Genomic DNA, 22,542 nt, shown 5'->3' with positions numbered 1-22,542 from the left:
GCTAATAGTCTACCAGAAATAAACACAAATCTGGATTTAGTTTATTTTTGTCATATGGATAAAAGGAATTGCTAAACTAATTTTGTTGAAAAATTTGCAAACGTGATTTCCTATGCTGAAGAGACTAAGGTATTCTAAAGGACTTTAGTACCTGTTTTCAATGCTCAGACGCTCATTTGTGTCCAACTCTTTGTGACCCCATGAACTGTATAGCCCACCAGGCTCCTCTGTCCACGGAATTCTCCAGGCAAGAATACTGAGTGGGCTTCCATTTCTTTCTCTCCTGTTTTCACTGGATACTACTAATTAAAGCTAAATGATTATGTTTGTTAAAATCAGTCCAAGGAGTTTGACTACTGTAGGAATATTTTTATAAGCAGCTTAAGTTACTCTTTGTGTATGTTGACTTATGTCAATCAATTAAGTTTTCATGTACTTTGTTCTTGTAGTTGATTCTTGGGGTAGCTTCAGCCTCTCTGTATTAGAGGACAATTTGGAGACGTAGTGCCAATGGGAAGTTGTACTAATTTTATGTTGGTAAATGTTTTTAGTTGTACATAAAGTCTGAGGAAGAGCCTTGTTCATGTCTCTTAAAATGAACATTGTGTATAAATGAAGGCACGTAAACAGTCACTGTCCAGATATTAGATGATTTCATGATCTGAATTTTGGGCTTCCAAGGTGACGCTTTATTTTTTGGGCTCCAAAATCCCTGCAGATGGTGACTGCGGCCATGAAATTAAAAGACGCTTGCTCCTTTGAAGAAAAGTTATGACCAACCTAGACAGCATATTAAAAAGCAAAGACATTATTTTGTCAACAAAGGTCCGTCTAACCAAAGCTGTGGTTTTTCCAGTAGTCACGTATGGATGTGAGAGTTGGACTATAAAGAAAGCTGAGCGCCGAAGAATTGATGCTTTTGAACTGTGGTGTTGGAGAAGACTCTTGAGAGGCCCTGGACAGCAAGGAGATCCAACCAGTCCATCCTAAAGGAAATCAGTCCTGAATATTTATTGGAAGGACTGATGTTGAAGCTGAAACTCCAACACTTTGGTCGCCTGATATGAAGTGACTCACTGGAAAATACCCTGATGCTGGGAAAGATTGAAGGCGGGAGAAGGGGATGACAGAGGAAGAGATGGTTGGATGGCATCACCGACTCAATGGACATGAGTTTGAGTAAACTCCTGGAGTTGGTGATGGACAGAGAGGCCTGGAGTGCTGCAGTCCATGGGGTCGCAAAGAGTCGGACACGACTGAGCAACCGAACTGAACCGCCTGCCAATGCAGGAGACAGAAGAGATGTGGGTTGGATACCTGGGTCAGGAAGATCCCCTGGAGAAGGGCATGGCAACCCACTCCAGTATTGTTGCCTGGAGAATAACATGGACAGAAGAGCCTGGCGGACTGTAGTCTTTAGGGTCACACAGAGTCAGACACGACTGAAGCGATTTAGCAAGCATGCATGATGTGAATTTACATTTACTAAAATGAAGACTGATGCTGGGAGGGATTGGGAGCAGGAGGAGAAGGGGACGACAGGGAATGAGATGGCTGGATGGCATCACCGACTCTGTGGACATGAGTTTGAGTGAACTCCGGGAGTTGGTGATGGACAGGGAGGCCTGGTGTGCTGTGATTCATGGGGTCGCCAAGAGTCGGACACAACTGAGCGACTGAACTGAACATTATCTTAGGAGCTTCCCTGGTGGCTCAGCGGTAAAGAATCTGCCTGCACTTCAGGAGCCTCAGGAGATACGGGTTCGATCCCTGGGTCAGGAAGATACCCTGGAGAAGGAAATGGCAACCTACTCCAGTATCCTTGCCTGGAGAATCCCACGGACAGAGGAGCCTGGTAGGCTACAGTCCATGTGGTTGCAAAGAGTCGGATACGACTGAAGCCACTTATTATCTTACATGTAAAATATATTCATAATGCTTTCTTCAGGATTGCAGAATAATGAATCCATTTTTATAACTGTTTCCATCCTAAGTAACAAAAATCTTACATTTTTTGGACCTAGTGGAATAATTAATCTTAAAAAGGACAGTCTGTTCTCAGAGGATACAGATAAGTAAAATGTCACATAGAAGTTTTTTTTTTTTAATACCTGTAATTGGTATGGTATTTGTGTATTGAGCCCAGACTTCAGGGCTTAATATCATTTAATATATGTTCATAAATTGAATTATGAAGTCAGAGTTATATGGCTGCATTGTCATATTGGTAGGATTTAAATGGAAGCATTTCTAAGAAGTTAGAACACCTCTTTGGGTGATTGAAAATACTTGATTCCTGATAGTATGTTAGCAGTATCCCGAAGCTTTCAGATGGTTTGGGAAACAGTTAATGCTTGGAAGAAGTTGAGGCTGTAATGGGATGGGAGATCTGAAAATAAAAGGTCTGTAAGATACATGGTATAGGAGAAAGTAAAATCACAAATGTACCACTGAGTTTAGGGCTATGTGGAGATCTTAAAGAAGCACTTGCAAAAAAATAAAATGGACCCTTCCCCAATTTAGGAAATTTTAAAGAAACAGTGGAACTCAAAAGATGGTTTGAACAGACCATAGTAGACATTAGAGTGAATTGTTCAGTTCGATGTAGAACTTTGATTGCATGACTGAGAATTGTAGGACACATTTGGTCCAAGATTCCCTTTACTTATCAGATAATTGGGGTCCCTCCAAAATATGTTTATAAATGTACAGTTGTTCATCAGTATCTGCAGGACATTGTTCCTGGGGTCTCCCCAGCCCAATACCAACTTCTGAAGATGCTCAAGTTCCTTATGCAAAGTGGTGTGGTATTTGCATATAATCTGTGTTCACACTAGGGTGTACTTTAAATAATCTCTAGATTACTTATAATATGTTACAATGTCAGTGTTATGTAAATAGGTGCCAGCCCTCAGGGAATTTGATTTTGGGAACTCTCTGGAATTTTTTTCATACTTTGAATCCCTGGTTGGTGAAACATGCAGATGTGGATGGATATTGAGGGCCAGCTGTAGATGTTGGGTGATAAAAGAGTGCTTTGATCTCGAACTTCTGTTTTAAATCCATGTCATGATGGTATGGCTAGAGATATTTATTATAGTTAGGTATTGGATGTGCGTGTAAATAGTTCATCTAACTATTATCAAACCCATAATGAGATTTTTGCTTTAAGTGGGGATATATATTTTGAAAAAATAAAGAGGGAAAAAAAATAGTCCTTTGTACTTATGCACATACTTAGCATTTTTGGTGCTCTTCCTTCCTGATGATCTGAATTTCCGTCTGATACCCTTTCCCTTTAGCGTAAGAATTTTTAAAGGATTTTCTGAGATGGAAATCTGTTTAGCAGCTTTGTTTCTTTTTATCTATAAATGTCTTTTAGCCTTTATTCTTAAAGGATATTTTCACCAGATAAAAATTCTAGGTTAGCATTTTTTCTGTTTTTAGCCCTCTAAAGTCTGATCCTTTTTATTCTGGTTCCCATTGCTTCTAGTGTGAAGTCAGTGGTCATTCATCATTTTTTTCCTTTTTGTAGTTTTTTTTTCTTCTGCCTTCAGGATTTTCTCTTTGTTCATCACTTTTCAGTGCATAGGGGTGAGGTCTTGTTTTTGTTTTTCCTATTTATTTTCCGTGGAGTTCATTGAGCATCGTGAATCTGTAAATTTTTCTTTCATCAAATATAAGGGGATTTCTGGCCATTATTTTTTCAAAAAATTTTTCCACCTCATTAATTGTTTCTCTTTCCTTTTTTTTCCCCCCTTCTTGTCAGATTGGAAATCACTATTGATCTGTGTTCAAATTCACTTTTTATTTTCAACTTACTGTTAAGTGATCAGTCCTAAAGGAAATCAACCCTGAATATTCATTGGAAGGACTGATGCTGAAGCTCCAGTTCTTTAGCCTCATGATAGGAAGAGCTAACTCAATGGAAAAAACCCTGATGCTGGGAACGGTTGAGGGCAGCAGGAGAAGGGGGTAACAGAAGATGAGATGGATAGCATGTTGAATAGCATCACCAACTTAATGGACCTGAGTCCATTAAGCAAACTGTGGGAGATAGTGAAGGACAGGGAAGCGTGGAGTGCTGCAGTCCATGGGGTCACAAAGAGTCGGACAGAACTTAGCGACTGAACAACAGCAACTGTTAAGTGCATCCAGTGAAATTTTTAAAAGATATTTTTCAGTTTTAGAAGGTCCATTAGATTGTTTATAGTTTTGCTTTTTTCTTTGCTGGAATTTATGTTTTCATTTATTAGTGTGTTTTTCCTTTCATCTTTGAGCACAGTTATAATAGTTATTTTAAAATCTTTGCTAACCTGGAGGTCATCTTGGGGTTGGTCTTTTATTAGTTGACTTTTTCCTTAGTCAAGGTCACATGTTCCTGTTTTTCTGTGTGTCTAGTAATTTTGGATTGTGTGTTAGTCTTTATGATTGTTTTTGTTCTCATGGAACTCAAACCCCAAATTTCCGTAACTTCTGTGGACATCAGCAGCAGACATTTCTGCTTAGTCCTCTTATCCATAATTGGGCTGCTTGGAGTCAGCCCCACACAAATGCAGTTCAGGGATTGTTTAAACATCTGAGTTGAATTTATGCACAAAATTCAGTTCTAGACTATCCTCCAGTTTGTTGTTTTCCATTGCCTTCAATTTGTTTTTATATTTTTTTTAGTTGTTATTTATTTACTAAGTCATGCCCAACTCTTGTGACCCCATGGACTATAGCCTGCCAGGCTTCTCTGTCTGTGGGATTTCCCAGGCAAGAATACTGGAATGGATTACCCTTTCCTTTTCCAGGAGATTTCTGACCCAGAGATTGAACCCACGTCTCCTGCATCGGCAGGTGGCTTCTTTACCACTGCCACTAGGAAAGCCCATTTTGTCCAGAGTTAAATGCAGGAGGGTTTGGCCTGATAGGAGCTACTCTTCCAATTACCAGAAAATGTGACTGATTTAAATTCTTTGAGGACAGTGACCATATTTAATTCATTCTTTTTCTCTGTAAAATCTTGCACATTGAATATGCTCAGTAAAAGCTTATTAATGGGAGGATGAATAAAGTTATCACTTTCTAAGAACTGTTAATGAATCCAGCTCTTCTAGCAAGTTAAGAGAAAAGGATGGCTTATTTGCTTTCCATACATCTTCCATGTATCTTCTTTGATGTAATACCTGTTTAGATCTTTTGCCCATTTTTTAATTGGGTTGATCTCTTATTTTTCTTAAAGAGTTTTAAGTATATCTTGCACACAAATCCTGTATCTGACATGATTTGCAGATATTTTCCTCCTATCTGTAGTTAGTTTTTTCTTTATCAGTATCTTTTGTAGAACATTTATTGTTGATGTCAAAATTTTAGACATAAATTTTTCTTTTGTGGACTCTGCTTTGATGTTGATCTAAAAACTCACTACCAAATGCAGGGTCACACAGCTTTGCTGTTTTCCTAGAAGTTTGATAATGTTAAGTGTTGCGTTTAGGTGTATGATCCATTTTGAGTTAATTTTTATATCATGGTGTGTGTTGAAGTTCATATTTTTGCATATGGACATCCAGTTGTTCAAGTACCATTTGATGAAACAATTGAAGAATTTTCTAATAGCTAACTTTTGAATGTTTACGTACCCAGACTTTTGTTTTATGTTACCTAATTCACTTTTCACAGCGTGCCATGTGGAAGCAGCTGCTGCTATTTTTCCATGCAGAAATTGAGAAAAAATAATTTAGGTTAGTTGTTTAGAGTTACAGAACTACTACCTGTTGGAACTGTAATTTGAATCCAGTTCTCTCCCCTTCTAAGCCACATTAAAGAGAAGTTAAGGATTAAAATATGAGATTGATATGGTCAGAGTACAATTTAGAAAAATGGTAGTTTATTACATTTTGGAGATTAGATTGTAGGGTGGGAAGATAGAAGTTTGCAAGAGATGGTAGTGGTCTGACCAACCAGACAGCTGAAAATCAGATTTAAAGTAAGTAGGAGGTTGACTTTAGTGATTGGATATTGGTGTAAGAAAGGAAAGAATTAATTTATAAGTGTAGAATACAGAAGAGTAAGATTGGAATTTCCTATGGTACCTCCAGGGAATGGGAGAAAAAAATACTTGGAAAAACTGAAGAGGAGAGAGATTTGGTTTATAAATACAAACTGGGAGTGAGGTCCTGTGGATATACCATTTAAGTATCAGAGCACTTAGACTGGATGAGATTGCTTGGGCTAAAGGATAGAATTCTGAGGAACACTGACATTTATGAGTTGAGTAGACAAATAGGAGTTTGTGAAGAAGCCTGAGAAGAAGTAACTAGACACATAAGAAAGTAAAAAGAATTGTAAGAGAATGCCTAACAACAGAACAGCATTATAAGAAGAGAGGAAGTGCATTGTAATGTCAAATACTATGGAATTGTAAAGAGAGAGAACTGACTGGGAAAAATACTAAATAGGATTACATTGTAAGGCTCCAGAGTTTGAAGGCTGTGAATTGTAGTGGCTTCAGTTTTGAATGGTTTTCTCCAGCAGTACTTAACATTAGGAGGCAGAGAGACTATGGCTTAAGAACAGATTGTCACATGAAAGGTAAAAAGCAATTTAAACTGTTAGAAATGGAAAAAGAAAAATATGCTGTAGTTTTAGTTTGAGGAGAAGGGAAAAGAATTATTCTTGTTTTAAATTATGGTTGATTTACATTAGTTTCAAGTATACAGCATCAGTTCAGTCGCTCAGTCGTGTCTGACTCTCTGCGACCCCATGAATCACAGCACACCAGGCCTCCCTGTCCATCACCAACTCCCAGAGTTCACTCAAACTCATGTCCATAGAGTTGGCGATGCCATCCAGCCATCTCATTCTCTGTCATCCCCTTCTCCTCCTGCCCCCAACCTTTCCCAGCATCAGAGTCTTTTCCAGTGAGTCAACTCATCGCATGAGGTGGCCAAAGTTTCAGCTTTAGCATCAGTCCCTCCAGTGAACACCCAGGATTGATCTCCTTTAAAATGGACTGGTTGGATCTCCTTGCAGTACAAGGGACTCTCAAGAGTCTTAAGTATACAGCATAGTGATTGATTATTTTTATAAATTATACTCCACTGAAAGTTACTACAAGATAATGACTAATTGCCTGTGCTGTACAGTATATCATTGTTGCTTATCTGTTTTATCCATAGTAGTTTGTATCTCTTAATCTTACACCCCTGATTTGCATCCCCCCTTTCCTTTGGTAACCAGTAGTTTGTATCTGTGAGCTTGTTTCTGCTTTGCATATATATTCATTTGTATTATTTTTTAGATTTCACATATAAGTGATATCATACAATACTTTGTGATTTATTTCACTAAGCATAATACTCTCTAGGTTCATCCACATTGCTGCAGATGGCAGAATTTTGTTCTTTTTATGATTGAGTGATATTCCATTGTGTGTAAACACCACATGTTTTTAATCCATTTATCTGTTGATAGGCATTTGGGTTGCATCCATGTTTTGGCTGTTGTCAATAGTGCTTCTATGAACATTGGGATAATGTATCTTTTCGAATTAGTATTTTCTAGTTAGATACCCAGGAGTAAAATTGCTGGATCACACTGGAAAAGACTGATGCTAGGAAAGGTTGGGGGCGGGAGGAGAAGGGGACGACAGAGAATGAGATGGCTGAATGGCATCACCGACTCTGTGGACATGAGTTTGAGTGAACTCCGGGAGTTGGTGATGGACAGGGAGGCCTGGCGTGCTGTGATTCATGGGGTCGCGGAGAGTTGGACACGACTCAGCGACTGAACTGAACTGAACTGATGGTGGTTCTATTTTTAGTGTTTTGAGGAACCACCATACTGTTTCCATAGTGGCAGCTGTACCAGTTTATGTTTCCACTAACAGTGTACAAGGCTTCCCTTTTCTCCACATCCTCCAACATATATTATTTGTAGATTTTTTGATGACAGCCATTCTGATAATTGTGAGGTGATATCTCATTTTGATTTGCATTTTTCTGATAGTTGGTGGTATTGAGAATCTTTTCATGTTAACCATCTGTATTTCTTCTTTGGGAAAATGTCTATTCAGGTCTTCTGCCCAATATTTGATTTGAGGTGTGGGGTGTTTTTTTTTTTTTTTGCAGGGGGTGGGTTTTGGTGTTTTTTTATGTGTGGTGTATGAGCTGTTTGTTTTGGATATTAACCCCTTGTCAGTCATATTATTTGCAAATATTTTTCTCCCATTCTGTTGGTTGTCTTTTCAGTTTGTCAGTTTTCCTGTACAAAAAGCTTTTAATTAGATCCCATTTATTTCTGCTTTTATTTTGTCTTAGGAGACAGATCCAAAAAGTACTGCTGTGATTTATGTCAGAGTGTTCTGCCAGTGTTCTCTTCCAAGAGTTTTATGGTTTCAAGTCTTACATTTAGGTCTTTAATCCATTTTTAGCTCATTTCTTATGTGATGTGAGATAATATTCTAACCTCATTGTTTCATGTGTAACTGTCCAGTTTTCCCAGCTTGTTAAACAGACTGTCTTCTTTCCATTGTATATACTTGCCTCCTTTGTTGTAGATAATTGGCTATAAGTGCATGGGTTTATTTCTGGGCTCTTTATTCTGTTCCATTGATCTCTGTTTATTTTTGTGCCATTTCCATGCTGTTTTGCTAATTGTAGGGGAAGGAATTGTTTTTAAGGGAACCTTTGAATATTAAAAAATATCAAAGCTGATTAATTTTTTATCATTGGTATAAGATCTACAAATAATAAAATTCTGAGAAATTTTGAGAGCTGAAAAAAGTAGTACAAAGTAATAATTTTGTAATAGGAACTACAACATTTTTTTTTAAAGAAGATAACTGTTGGGACTTCCCTCATGGTGCAGGGAAGATTCTGGGCTGGTTAAGACTCTGTGCTTACCCTGCAGGGGGTCAGGGTTCAATCCTTGATCTGGAAACTAAAATCCCACCTGCCTCATGGCACAGCCACAAACAAAAAAGATAACTGTATTATAGTACTCGAGCTCACTTTTTCTGTTCTTTACTTCCCAAGTATTCCTTTGCTCAAGAAACTAGTAGTGATTTCTTTTGGCACACAGAATAATCCAAGAACCCTTGAACCTCCTGGTTTTCTCACAAATTTTAGGGTTGATTGCTGTGATGCTCTATTTAGGAAAACCTATCTTTATAGAGAAACAGATTCTTGTCCATCTCAGCTCATGCTGTAACATCAGTAATAGCAGGATGAAGAGTCGGACACAACTGAGCGACTGAACTGAACTGAATATAAAAATAGTTGATGCAGTCTAAGATATTTTTTTCTAATTTTGTTTTTCTTATTCAACAGGTTTGATCTGTGGATGAAATGAATCATGATTTTCAAGCTCTTGCATTAGAATCTCGGGGAATGGGAGAGGTAAATATTTATGAATACTAAGGATGTGTATCTCACTTTGAGTCTTTGAGCCATTGAAACTTGTTTATTAACCATAAAATCTTTTGAAAATAGTGGTGATATCTTCCAAATGATGTGGGCTTTTAAAATCTATAGTTATGGAGATCTCAGCCTTTTTTTTTTTTTTTTTTTAACTTTTAGCAGTAATGTTAGTGGGATTATTGTGTCTAGTTGATTTGATTGACCCGGTTAGATAATGTTATATTTGGTAATGGACTGTAATAACTTTGATCAGAAAAGAGCTCTCCTTGATCTTTGTCCTGCTGTTTTATATATGTATGCTATGTTTGCTTTAGCCGCACTTAATTGTTCACTATTCTCTCACAAAAATTTTTCCTTGTTCATTGTTTGCTTAATAACTTCTAATCCTCTGCAGGACTCTACTGTAAAAAGGCTCTTTATCGGTTTGCTATTTGCAGTAACATTAATTACTTCATCTGACTTCTCATGGATCTTTATACATACTTTTATTATAATACTGGTTACAGTTTATTCATTTTATATTAGTCTCCTCTGTAGATTGTTAGCTTTGAATGACTAGCACACAGTGAGCACTTCTAATACTTTGGATTTTATCAGTCCTGTTTTATGATTTTCATTGGAGTATCCCATTTAACCTCCTCATTACATAGTTTAAGGCATCAAAAATACTTAGTTTTCCATATACCTAAATGAATATTTAGAAAACTTTAATTGGTTATGAAAACCCTTGTTGGTCACATTTTTGATTTGTCATGTTCTGTAGTACTAACACAGTGTGAACAGACCTAAGATGTGTAATTAACTGCTTGCTCCTGGAGATTATTTTACTTTGGTAGACCTTCATGAGACTCACTCCATCCAATGCTGTGCTCTTCAGATGCAGAAAAAGAGTCCAGTCACTCCTCTGGGCCACAAGAGGGCACCCTGCACTAGCTAACCCTCCCCTTCTTCAGAACAGCGTTTTCCAAAGAGTTTGTCATTTTCAGAGGACTGATTTAAGGGTGAGTTAAGGTGCTTAAGCATAAGTATTGCCAAAGTAAACTTGTTAGTCCAGTGCTTAAGGTAAAACTCTGGGCCCTAAGAAAATTTGAGAGAGGAAATAATTTTTTGGTTAAAAGAAGACCTTGCAGCCTCACTGCAGTGCAGTGGCCGCTTACACATTGTTTATACTCTGGGTGAACGAAAAGAAACAGTTCAAAGGGCTTTTGTTTTTTTTCCTTGTTACTTGTTTTCTTTGGTCTTTAGAAAGTAGGATAACATATCTTAAAAGCAAGTTTGAACAGTGTTTCAGCCTAGTCTGTAACAGACTTGAACTTACTTTTTTTTAGTACCAAAAAGAGTCACACCCTTACCTTAATTCTGTTTAGAGCCTACAACACTTTACTTTCCAGATCTACATTATGTGTTTACAAATTGACTTTTTTCCTCCCTTTCTAAGGAGTAGTTGATAAACCCAAAGACATCTTTGCAGTTTTAAAAGGGTGTCATGATCAGAAGTAGTACAGAGAGTTCAGTTATTTGGGGGATAAGAGGAGGGGTATTTGAGGTTTCTGGGGAAAAGAGGCTGGGTTTTTTTAATGATCTAAAGCTTAAATCCAGGCTTTTCTTAGTTGAAATGTCAGATATACAGAGTAAAAGTGGTTAGGGTTAGGCTCTCTGGTTTTTTGGCAGGTAGTTAGAAGGTCATGCTTCTGTGACCATCTAGTAAAAATGTATTTTTTTTTAATAAGCTGTTATTCACTAATTAAGTTTTTTTCTTAACAGTTTACCAGCTAATTCTGTTACTCTAAGAGATAGTGAGAAACCTTTTGAGGTTTCTGTCTTTGGGTTCCCTCTCCCACAAGCCTTTCTATCTTTCCTCATCTCACAGGCAGCAGGGAACCTTCTGGGATTTCCTTCTTTGCCTGTCTCTCTCTCACCAGTCTTCTCCTTTCCTGACAGGTGAGGCTTGTTGTTTTATCCCAGAATTCATTCATTTTAATAAACTAAAAGCAGGCTTGAGTTTTCTAGAATTGCTTATTTATTTTTTCAATGCAAAATTCTTTTCTAATATATTGCTCTATCTTGACCTTTTTTTTTTTTTTTAAATAAAGCTTTACTTATTTATTATATCTTAAGTTGTAAATCTAATGTACAAAGCACTGCATTGCATATAGGGTTATTTTCAAATGTACTGGGTTATGTAGACCATGATAGCTTTTACTGACTCATCATCAGAAGGACAGTTTCTTCTGGTTGTTCATCCAAAATAGGACTAGATTTGTAATCATCCATTCATAAACTCTTCCTTTCCAATTTTTTCCATAGCACGTTTTTGCCAGAAGGCCTACCAATTTGTATTATGTCACGTGGCTTAAAAAGAGCAAAGCTAACCCATAGGAGGTTGAACTCATTTTCATTAGTATGTTGTTTTAAAACTATACTACAGAGACACATACCTACCTGTTTTTATATATAAAAATTAACAGGAATTCGGTGTGTGGGTGTGTATATATACATACACTTTAAAATAAGAAAAAGAGGCTCCTGCCTGAAATTCTTTAGGGAACCCAAAATTTAACTTTAAATCATTGAGTTAATGTGTTTTGGGGGAGTATTTCATGGCTTAGTATGGCAAAGCTCTCTCTTTTCTGACACAGTAATATTTAAAGAAAACGTTAAAGAAAATTTGTGTAGTAAGATCCTAGATAGTATGGTGAAGTGGAAAACATATTGGAGAGAACATTAAGGAGACTTCTGTTTTCTCTCAGGTCTATCACTAGTGCTATATGACCTTGAGAAAGATTGACTCTTTGAAGGTAGTGATAAGAATAGTATTTGTATGAGTCACATATGTCTCTCAAATGCTCCGATCTGTTAGGGATAACTGGAGTGGAAACCAGCTGATTATAGTAATGTCTGTAAATTCCTATCTTAGCCATTCTGTCTTAAATTTTATCCACTCTAATGAATACCCACATTATATGGTCTGAATATCATGATAGTATCTTAAGCTTTTATTTTTTTCATTATGGTTATTGTGGCCTAATAACTGTATATTTTTAGAAATACTGATAAATTAGACTATGATTGGAAAGAAACATCTTCTGTGGTAGTTAAGTGTAAAGAATATGGGCTTTGTAATTAAGCAGTTATGGATTCAACTCCTAATGCTGCCGAACTAACTATACATGTATGTAATATTATATGTAATCTTGGACTGCTGCTACTGCTAAGTCACTTCAGTCGTGTCCGACTCTGTGTGACCCCATAGACGGAAGCCTACCAGGCTCCCCCGTCCCTGGGATTCTCCAGGCAAGAACACTGGAGTGGGTTGCCATTTCCTTCTCCAATGTGTGAAAGTGAAAAGTGAAAGTGAAGTCGCTCAGTCGTGTCTGACCCTTAGCGACCCCACGGACTGCAGCCTACCAGGCTCCTCCATCCATGGGATTTTCTAGGCAATAGTACTGGAGTGGCTTGCCATTGCCTTGTCCTAACTCTTGGACAGTTATACTTAAACTCTGATTCTGTGTCCTTATGCAAAATATAACTGCTGGGCAACTGTTTTTTATAAGTGTAGTTTCATGGTCCCCCTAGGATACTCAAACTAAAAAAGAAGACAAACAGCTATAGACAAGTTATTTGTAATGAATATTATTATAATCATTTAAAATAATGAGCCAGTTAAATGTTACTGGACAGCATGTTATTCATGTTTGGTAATATTAAGATTCATACTTCTGGTTGTGAAGATATTTACTACTTATTTTGTCATATGCTCGATGCTCTTCTAAATAATTTATTTATGTTCTTGTATTCTAACCTCATAGAAACTCTAAAACAGTAGCTTTATTATTATCTACTTTTCAGATGAAGAAACAGGCTGAGTTAATTATCTGGCCCAATACAGTGTAATAGTGCTTTAACAACAGATTGAACTCTTGAGTGCCTTGACTGTTTACAGTACTGCTTCCCACTGGAAGTGATGACATCTAATACTATTTGCTGTGATATTAAGGGGTATTGAGAATGTAAAAGATTTGAGAATAGTGTGATTTGAAAACATTAAATATTGATATCTTTTATTAACAGAGAGGACTAAAGTCTGGAAAAGCACCATTCTGTAGTTCTAGAGAACTGTCTTGTGGCTTTTGTTTTCTACATGACAAATTGTTAGCATCTGTACCTTCTTTAACTTCCATTGTAAATAGGGTCACCTTATATCCTGATTTGTTCACACAGTCCAGATACATGTTTTCATGGCATAATTGTTATTAATACTCTCTTTCTCAAAGCTGTCCCAGTTTGGATGTTATATGAACACTATAATGTAGACATAGAGCCTTCAGTTCAGTTCAGTCGCTTGGTCGTGTCCGACTCTTTGTGACTCCATGAATCACAGCACACCAGGCCTCCCTGTCCATCACCGACTCCCGGAGTTCACCCAAAAAAGTTCTCTTAATTCTTAGAGTTATGTTAATTTTTTTGGTTTGGTGATTTTACCTGACAGTTTGTATTAGAAAAATGTAAAGTGTAAATGCAACTCATAGTATAAATTCTAGCAAGAATTTTATTTATTTATTTTGAAGTAGTATAGTAGTTTACTAGAGTGTTGACTGATTTCTTTCCAGATGAAAAGGGCAAGGCATAAGTCCTTCTTTAAAGAAAGAACTAATGAAATGGTGGATAGTGGGGATTTGAATCTGTATGTCCATCTAATCATTTCTGAGTTGGAAGGACAGGGGAGTATTTTCTTGATAAGAAATACCAAGTTGTTTGACCTGGTTTAGAGCTTTTGAGAATTAGGGAAGTAATATAAAGCAGTATTGGATAATGTATTTTACAGATCTTCAAGGTCTCTTAGCCTTTTCTGTAATATGCTTTCCCATTTCTGCTACAGTAAAAGAGTCTCCAGGGGCAAAACGCTATTTTTATTACTATTGTAACCACTGTACCCTTTAATCTTTATTTTTTTTAAGCTGTTCTATTTATTGCCTTCCCCTGTATTTAGTCCATTTTAACTTAATTCTTGGCTAGTAGTTTCTCTGAAAATATTTGAAATCAGTGTCTGCATTGTCACAGCTGTCTGGAATGGTGATAAAGGCCTTTGTTAGGAGAAGTGTTAATTTTATTAACTACTAAATTGTTTGTCCATGGTAATTTATAAATGGTTGCAAAATGAAGAGATAGTCATAGCACAGTGCTTGGCAGAAAGTAGGCACACTGAATAAGTCCTTGGCATAGACTCCCCTCTAGGTTTTATAGTTTGGGTGTCAAAGCAGTGATCTGTGAACTATTACAGTACTACATGGAATCTTACCCCAAAAGACTGGAATAGTCTCCTCAAAAAATTCTTATTTCTACTACTTCACAAGATTAGATTAATTTGTTTCAGCTGCTTCTATGTCTAATAAATGCTTCTAATTAACTTATTATGACTTAATTTTTGATTACTTGTTATCCTTATTTTGATATTAAAACACTTATCTTTATGAAATACAGGATAAAAGTCTTATTCTTTCAGGAACCATTTTCTTCTGCCTGAAATGCCTTATTTATACAGTACTTTAAAGGGATTAACTTGGGTTTCACTGTGAATAATTGTTCAATAATTTAAGCATATCAAGAGCAATGTTTTAGTATTGTATTATCATCTTTACATTTTGTTTGAATATTTGCATGAAACTTTATAGAGATATTTTTTTTAAAATCGGAACAACCAAGGTTGTATTTTACTGGAATCTTTGTTAGTATAGATTATTGTTTAAAATGCCTATACTTTAGGGAATTCCCTAGTGGTCCAGTGTGTAAGGCTCTTACCTGGCCTCGGTAAGGTTCAATCCCTGGTCAGGGAACTAGAATGCCACAAGCCACGTAATTGTGGCCAAAATAAATCAACAAAATCTCTTAAAATAATAATAGAAATAAATAAAATGTCTGTACTTTAAATACAAATCATTTGCAGTTCAGGAAGATCCTAACATGCAAAAAGTTTTTTTTTTTTAATAGAGAATTAAGTGTCCTTTAAAATTAACAGTGTTTAGTTTAGCAAAAGATCCATAGATTAGGCATATACCCAAATTGAATCCACCCTGCTCCCCGCAAAAGCTGCTTATCCTATTTTTGTGTTTGTTTTGGTTGGTAGTACTATCATTTACCTTGTTACCCAGATTGTAAAGTTTTATTCTTTTTAATAAGCCTCTTATTTTTGTTTGTATTCTATTGACTCTCCTGAATGTTTCTGAAATCCATTTTATTTTTTCAGTTCTTTTTGTCAGTGCCCTGTTTCAGTTCTTGTCGTCTTGACTCTTGTAACTCTGCTGAATGATTTCCTTGCCTCTGGTCTAGAATACCCATTATTCTTAGAACTTTGAGGTTCCTCATAATCTGTCTAGCTAGCTTTCACAGCATCAGTTCCCACATCTGTTCCTCCATCTCACACCCTGTTCTACAAACTATGTGTTTTCTCAAGTTGTGCCTTTGTTCATCACTTCTTGTGCCCTCCCCACCTTCCATTCACAGTTTAAACCCCTGACACACACACACAGTCTTATCTTTCAAGACCCCATATAAGTTTCACTAAATTCATTTTATTATGGGTGGTATATATTTGTGAACTCTCTGAAGATAAGGTCACCATGCCCTTAGGGAGGCAGATACAGGTAATTTAGTATTTTAAGTGTAGCAATAGAAGTATATACAAGCTTAATTATGAGGACCTAATTATGGGCTGAGAGGGATGAGTGTCTTACAGATGCTTACTTAAATATCACATGCATGGTTTAGAAAACCAGTCTATTCTTTTCAAACAAACATACCCTCAGTCTGGTTCTTCTGAGTGTCAGGAAAGGTAGACAGGAGAGACCTGGATGAACGCTAAAGTCTCATTAGGAATTGACCAAATGTGCATTTTTATTAATCATCAAATGATTATACCAACACAGTTTTTATATTCTTGTGTGTGTTACAACATAGGATTGGACACAGGGCTTTGAGATTATCTCAAAAAGTATTTAAGGGTCTTCTTAATATATCTCTTCCACCATCCTACTTCCTGCTTTAATCAGTAGATTGCTACTGTTGAGAACATAGGAAGAATTGTGAAGTTCGCTTCCATTGAATTGCTAAGAAGAATTGTCTGTCATTGAAGCTGTAGGATAGGAGATATTCCAAGGGCAGTACTTGGAAGTAAAGAGAAAACTTTAATCATTTGTATAAATATTTTTATTGTAGTATCTGTTTTAAGAAATTTAGTATGTCTTTTGAAAGAATTCATTAAAAATACCACATGACAGTAAAACCATTTGAAAAATGGAGAAGTATGAAGTTGACTTTTCAGGTCTAGAGTTATTAGAACCAGTATCCAAGCATAAATGGGGAGTTATTATTAACTAGACAAATTAGGAAACAGGGCACTCTTAAATTTTTGTTAGCATTGAAAACTAACTTGTACCTATTGATGGTAAGTTTGCTTTCTGCTGTGTTTTTGCTTTTTGTAAATAGGATGAAATTTAAATGTAATAATTTTTTTCCTTCCAAATAGCTTTTGCCTACCAAAAAATTTTGGGAACCTGATGATTCAACAAAAGATGGACAAAAAGGCATATTTCTTGGGGATGATGAATGGAGAGAGACTGCATGGGGAACTTCTCGTAAGTTATTGGTATATGTGTGAGAGTTCTGGATTTGTTGAATACTTGAATTTTTTTAAAACCCTACTGCCCCCAAATGATACCTGGAGAAACTTTGTATATCTTTGAGGATTTCATGTGTCCCCGTAATACACATTTTCTAATGTAAAGTAAGCCATACCTAATGGTCCACTTATTGATTAGAAATGTTTGTCACAGTAAGATTTTATTAAGTTTTATTTGAGGTTAAACTCTGATTATAAAATTCTGAATTCCCATTAAAATACAAGACACAATTTAACCATAGGAATTTTTAAGCTTGAATTGTATCAGTGGATAGTGATCTATTAACTGCAGCTCAGACTAGCTTTATTAAACATTAGCCACACCCATAAAGGAAATAAACTCCCATAGTAAGATAGAATTCCCAGAAAGGGAGCAGACTTTGAATGTTTTTGATATCCATAGGTAACAAACACTGAGGTCCAAGAAATTCTTAAGGGAAAAGGAACTAGAATGTAAGGAGTATAACTCACGGGGGGACAGTATTTATTGGTAAATTACAGAGCATACTTATATTCTTAAAATACTACTGATTATATTTTTAAATGTTTCTCAGTAAAATTTGAGATGTACATGTGAAACTTTCAACATGTATTTAACAAATAAGTTTCCGCTTTATAACTAAAAGCAGCTTATTAAAACTACACAAGATGATCAAAGTAATATAAAATCAAGTTTCTGGAATTAACTTTCTGAGTGTAAACTGCTAGGTACTTTTTTTCCTCTCCAAATCATTAAGAAGATTTTTAAGTTCTTTACGGTTTTAAATTTTGTTCTCAAAGGTAATTGTTAAAAAGTTAGGAAAAGCTGAAAATTTTTAGTATTTATAATCAAAATGGAAACAGATTGAAAACTTTGCTAAATACTAAATTAGACTAAAATACTGGGAATTTGATTTGCGTTCAACCAATATGTACCATAATGTGCCAGATTTGGAGAATACAAAGATAAATGAGATATATGATCCATGCTCTCGAGGAATTTTTTTTCTGGATTTGTATTAACCTATATAGATTGAACTTACATAATTTAAGTTATTCAGTTATTTGGGCCAGGATACATTTTCTACACAAAAGGCACTTTCTTTGCTAAAACAGCATGCTTGAAAATTTGGCTGATAAGCATGTTTTGATTTTTGTTTTGAAAGTTAAATGGTTAATTGCTTTATTTATCAGAACCGAATATTTTTTAAAGCATTCCAAAGCAAAACATCTTAAGCACAACATGGTAATGAGAGATATTTTCAAGATGAATGTTAGGGAGATATTTTTGGTATGTTGTATTTGGAAGACAACTGGTACCAACAGTAAAACATTTAAGCAACTGTTTATATATTCCTGATATATCTTTTTAGTGTCAAGTTTATAATTTTAGTTAATTCCTTGTATCACTCCCTCTCCCAACTTTTTTTGTTGTACGGATAAAATTTTGAAGATGTATATAAGTTTTTACCAGGAGACTTGAGAAAATTAGAAATGGATGGATTACTTTGTTTACTGAGTAAACATTTATTGAGTGCCAAGCATGTACAAATATGAAAATGACATTCCTTGTCCTAAAAGAATTGTCATTCTACAGTTCTTTCCATGACCACAGGAGATTTTTACCATACACATATTTCCTTCTCAGCTAAACTGAATTATTTGTGATTATTAATTTCATTGTGTTCTCCTGGCACTTTAGGCCTTTGAACATACTGGTTTCTCTAACCAGAGTGCTTTCCACCCCCATTTCCACCTATTTTTTGCTCTCTATCCTTCATATCACTTCCTTTGGGATTCACTCTAAGACTGGGAAAAAGTGATGAATACGCTTTCTCTTCCCCATAGTATACTGGATTATTTTTATTGAAGTGCTTTTAGTCTTATTATGATCTCTTCCTGTTAAACCTATAATCTCTTAGAGTTCAGGGACTGTTGTGTTCTTAGATCCCATATACATACCACAATGCTTAGCATATTGGTTCAAAATTTTTTTCTGCAAATCTAGGTGAGTCTTGCCTCAAATGTTTTTATGTTTGTATTTGCTTTCAGATCTTAAGTATTGCCTTCTTTATCACAAAATATGTAGAAAAGGTATTTGTACCAGATGGATAATTTTTTTTGTTAAAAATTGATGGAAAACTTTTAGACTAGAAGGATTTTTTTAATTAAAAAAACTTTTTTAATCTTTAAAAAAGGAATCTTTTTTAAAAAAACTTAAGTGATACCTAGTCTTTACACCAAGAATAGAAAATTCTGTGATATTGGCTTTTTTGAATGAACTTAGTCATCTATGTTTATAGCAGTACAGCCATGTATTCTGAATCTGTCCAATACATGACTGTGAGCCTGAGAAGTGCCTTCATCAATTTAAGAGGAGTTATTTTTATTTCAGGTTTTATCTGTAAAGTTTTTTGGCTTGAGTTGTTGTGAATTGACAATAGAACTTTTTAATAAGAGGCTTAAAGGCAGTGGAGACCCCAAATTGTTTCTATTGCCAATAACTTTTGAATTGGATTATTCTTCAGATAGCCTTTTACCTGCTTTTTACCAAATGACTTTCTTAATCTGTATTCTCAAGAAATGTCCAGAGGGCAGTGAGTCTAAACAGATTGAAGATGTCTTTATAAAGATTACAGTAACATTCAAAATAAAACAGTATGCTGATTTTTTTTTTTAGTGTATTAATTGATGTGAATACATTTTGGTTAGCTTAAAAGTACAAATTTGTAATTGTTTTCTTTTTTCCAAACAGACCATTCAATGTCCCAGCCTATTATGGTACAGAGAAGATCTGGACAGGGTTTTCATGGAAACAGTGAAGTAAATGCAATATTGTCTCCGCGATCAGAAAGTGGAGGCCTTGGTGTGAGCATGGTAGAATATGTATTAAGTTCTTCTCCTGCTGATAAACTGGATTCTCGATTTAGGAAGGGAACTTTTGTAAGTATTTTGAATGAAGAAATGTTTTTAAGTTGCTGGATGGTTATTCGGTTGTCTTTAAGTCAGTTTCTTATTCTGGCCCTTCCTAGAATTAAAGGTAATTTTATAGCTATTGGTGTGCTTGTTTTCGTCTCCTGGCCACTTCTTGAAATACACGAAATGGTAGAACCACTGGGAATACTTATAATCTTAATCATGTTACCAAAAAAATCATACTAATTAAAAAAGTTTGTAAGATTAAAATTGCTTATTCATGGTAGTACTTGATATGACAGTTAAAAAAACAAAATCATCTTTCATTAAGTAGAATTTAATTTCACTTGTGGTGTTACTGCTTTTCTAGCACCGCTATAGTTAAGGTTGCCTTAGCCCTTCTGTTATAAATCACTGGTTTGTACTCAATTTTTTTGGCCTTTGATAAATTCGTTGACTACAAAATTAAAATGATTCAATGTTTTTATTGTTTACATGCACTATAGTGTAGTTTTAGGTCACCTTGTGGTGCCTTTTTTTGTGTTCTATTAAATATTCAGAATCAAACAGACTCTTTTTCCTCAGGGCACTAGAGATGCTGAAACAGATGGACCTGAGAAAGGAGATCAAAAAGGCAAGGCTTCTCCATTTGAGGAGGACCAAAACAGAGATCTTAAGCAAGGAGATGATGATGATTCTAAAATAAATGGCAGAGGTTTGCCAAATGGAATGGATGCCGATTGCAAAGATTTTAAGTAAGATTTTCACTTTCTCAAGAAGAAAACCATATCTCTTTAGGGATTATTGCTAGTTGCTGATATGACTGATTTAGGTATTTTTCCAACTTTGGGTTTTTTATTTCCCTCTGTACCTTGTATTAATCTGGAGGAAGATTTAAATTTTTTATAAGGAGTATTAGTTAATGATTATGTGCCATTAAAAAGATAAGTCTTCAAAATTCTCTAAAACAATGCATTCCATTAAGTAATGTTAGAAATTGCGATTACCTTTCTACTAATACGGTAGTCTAAATTTTAACTGTTTTCTCCCTGCTAAAGTTTAGTGAATTTAAGGTTTAATCTGTGATTTTTCTTGGCAAACTCTTCCTGAGTTTGCTCTTCAGACCTTTCTGTAGAGTTTCCTCTTCCTTCTATCTCTGTATTGTATCCTATCCCCCCTTTTCTGAATTTGTGCTGATACTTAATCATATTCTTGAAATGAGGACAGGAGGAACATACCAGACTTCTAAAAATTAGTGTTAAGTTCAGAATTTAAGTTCAGCTGTAGATATTTCGTTGTCTCTTGATGACAAGTATTTCTTTTGTTCTAGCCTTTGGACTTATATTAGGCAGTGCACATACATCTAAATATTAGGGAGTTGTTTCTTCATATCCTGAACTTTATACTTCAGTAATCAGATGCTTTGGGGCCTGTACCTGAAAATAGTTGTTTCTTTGCTATCTCATGAACCATGAAATATCAGTTAGTTGTTAGGTACATGTTTTATGTTTATTATCTTTAATTATCAAAAAAACAGAGGAACAATACTTCTTAAAAACAGTGCCATTTAAATCTGTTCTAAATGCAAAAAAGCATCCAAAACCAGTAAACCTCTTTTGACAGGAAATAAATTTAATGCTACTCAGTTTGTTTTAGAACCTTATTCTGATTTTGCTCTTCTGCTATTACCTAATTTGTGTTTCAAGGGCATGCATTTAAACTGAGTTGATTATAAACCCTGCAGAGCATACATTTATAATCGAAGTGTTAATACACCATTAACTATAGCAAGAAAATAGCACCACTCATAAATAACATAATGACTTTTTCTTTTGAATCCTCTACTTTTTTTTTTTTTGCTGAATGAGTTGTTTTGTATGAAAGACTATATTTCTCCATATTAATATGAACTTTACATTCAATAGCATTCTAATTCCGTTAAGTTTGCAGTACGTTTTTTAAATTGCTTATAAAATATTTCTGATGCAAAATTGTCTTCAACAGTATAAAAATATTTCAGAGTAATAGCTGTGGTCATATGGTCACTATGGTAGCACACCATTATTACATACATTAACTGATACATCATCTGTTGGAATAGAACTGAAAAGAATGAAAGAAATATAACAGGCTTTCGTTTTCTGTTGTTGTTGTTGGAGTATAATTGCTTTACAATGTTGTGTTAGTTTCTGCTATACAATGAAGTGGATCAGCTATTTATACACACACACACACACACGTACTTTCTCTCTTGGGCCTTCCTCCCCCCTCTTTCTTTTTTCAATGGACTGATCTTAAAGAAGATCCTTTCAGTTTTATATTTTCTTCCCATGTATTCTGAATGAAAAGCCTTTGGATTATTCACATGAAAATTTTAATTGTGGATAAAGGGGAAAGGAGTTTGAAATTTCTTCTGATGTTGCAAGGACAGTGGTTAATTTTGAAATAAAATGTAAGTCCACAAACCTAAAGTATCTGGAAAACAATTCTTGTAATTAATCAATTGCTTTGTGAAATGTTCTGTACGTGTTAGCAGATTTATTCCATTGTAAAGTACCTAAAGGTGGG

At 35.3% G+C, this 22,542-nt stretch overlaps 1 protein-coding gene across 8 annotated transcripts in view; it reads left to right on the top strand.

Annotated features, from left to right (window-relative positions):
- PUM2 (pumilio RNA binding family member 2) overlaps positions 1 to 22,542 on the top strand; it is a 103,002-nt gene that overhangs the window by 16,569 nt on the left and 63,891 nt on the right. For 7 of the 8 annotated variants that reach the window (XM_055400873.2, XM_055400874.2, XM_055400880.2 and 4 more), the window contains exons 2-5: positions 9,315 to 9,383; positions 16,927 to 17,035; positions 19,814 to 20,001; positions 20,560 to 20,729. In XM_055400873.2, the coding sequence (XP_055256848.1) occupies positions 9,333 to 9,383; positions 16,927 to 17,035; positions 19,814 to 20,001; positions 20,560 to 20,729 (518 nt within the window). In that variant the 5' untranslated portion in view covers positions 9,315 to 9,332. Of the gene's footprint in view, positions 1 to 9,314; positions 9,384 to 10,281; positions 10,406 to 16,926; positions 17,036 to 19,813; positions 20,002 to 20,559; positions 20,730 to 22,542 lie in introns of those variants that run through there. The other variant, XM_088841207.1, reaches the window with a different exon arrangement.

Source organism: Moschus berezovskii, chromosome 11, assembly GCF_049115385.1.
Source record: "Moschus berezovskii isolate FMDL1 chromosome 11, NW_MosBer_1.0, whole genome shotgun sequence".
Lineage (NCBI taxonomy): Eukaryota > Metazoa > Chordata > Mammalia > Artiodactyla > Moschidae > Moschus > Moschus berezovskii.
The sequence above is the reverse complement of the archived record's forward strand: the minus strand, read 5'-3'. Positions and strand labels throughout refer to the sequence as shown.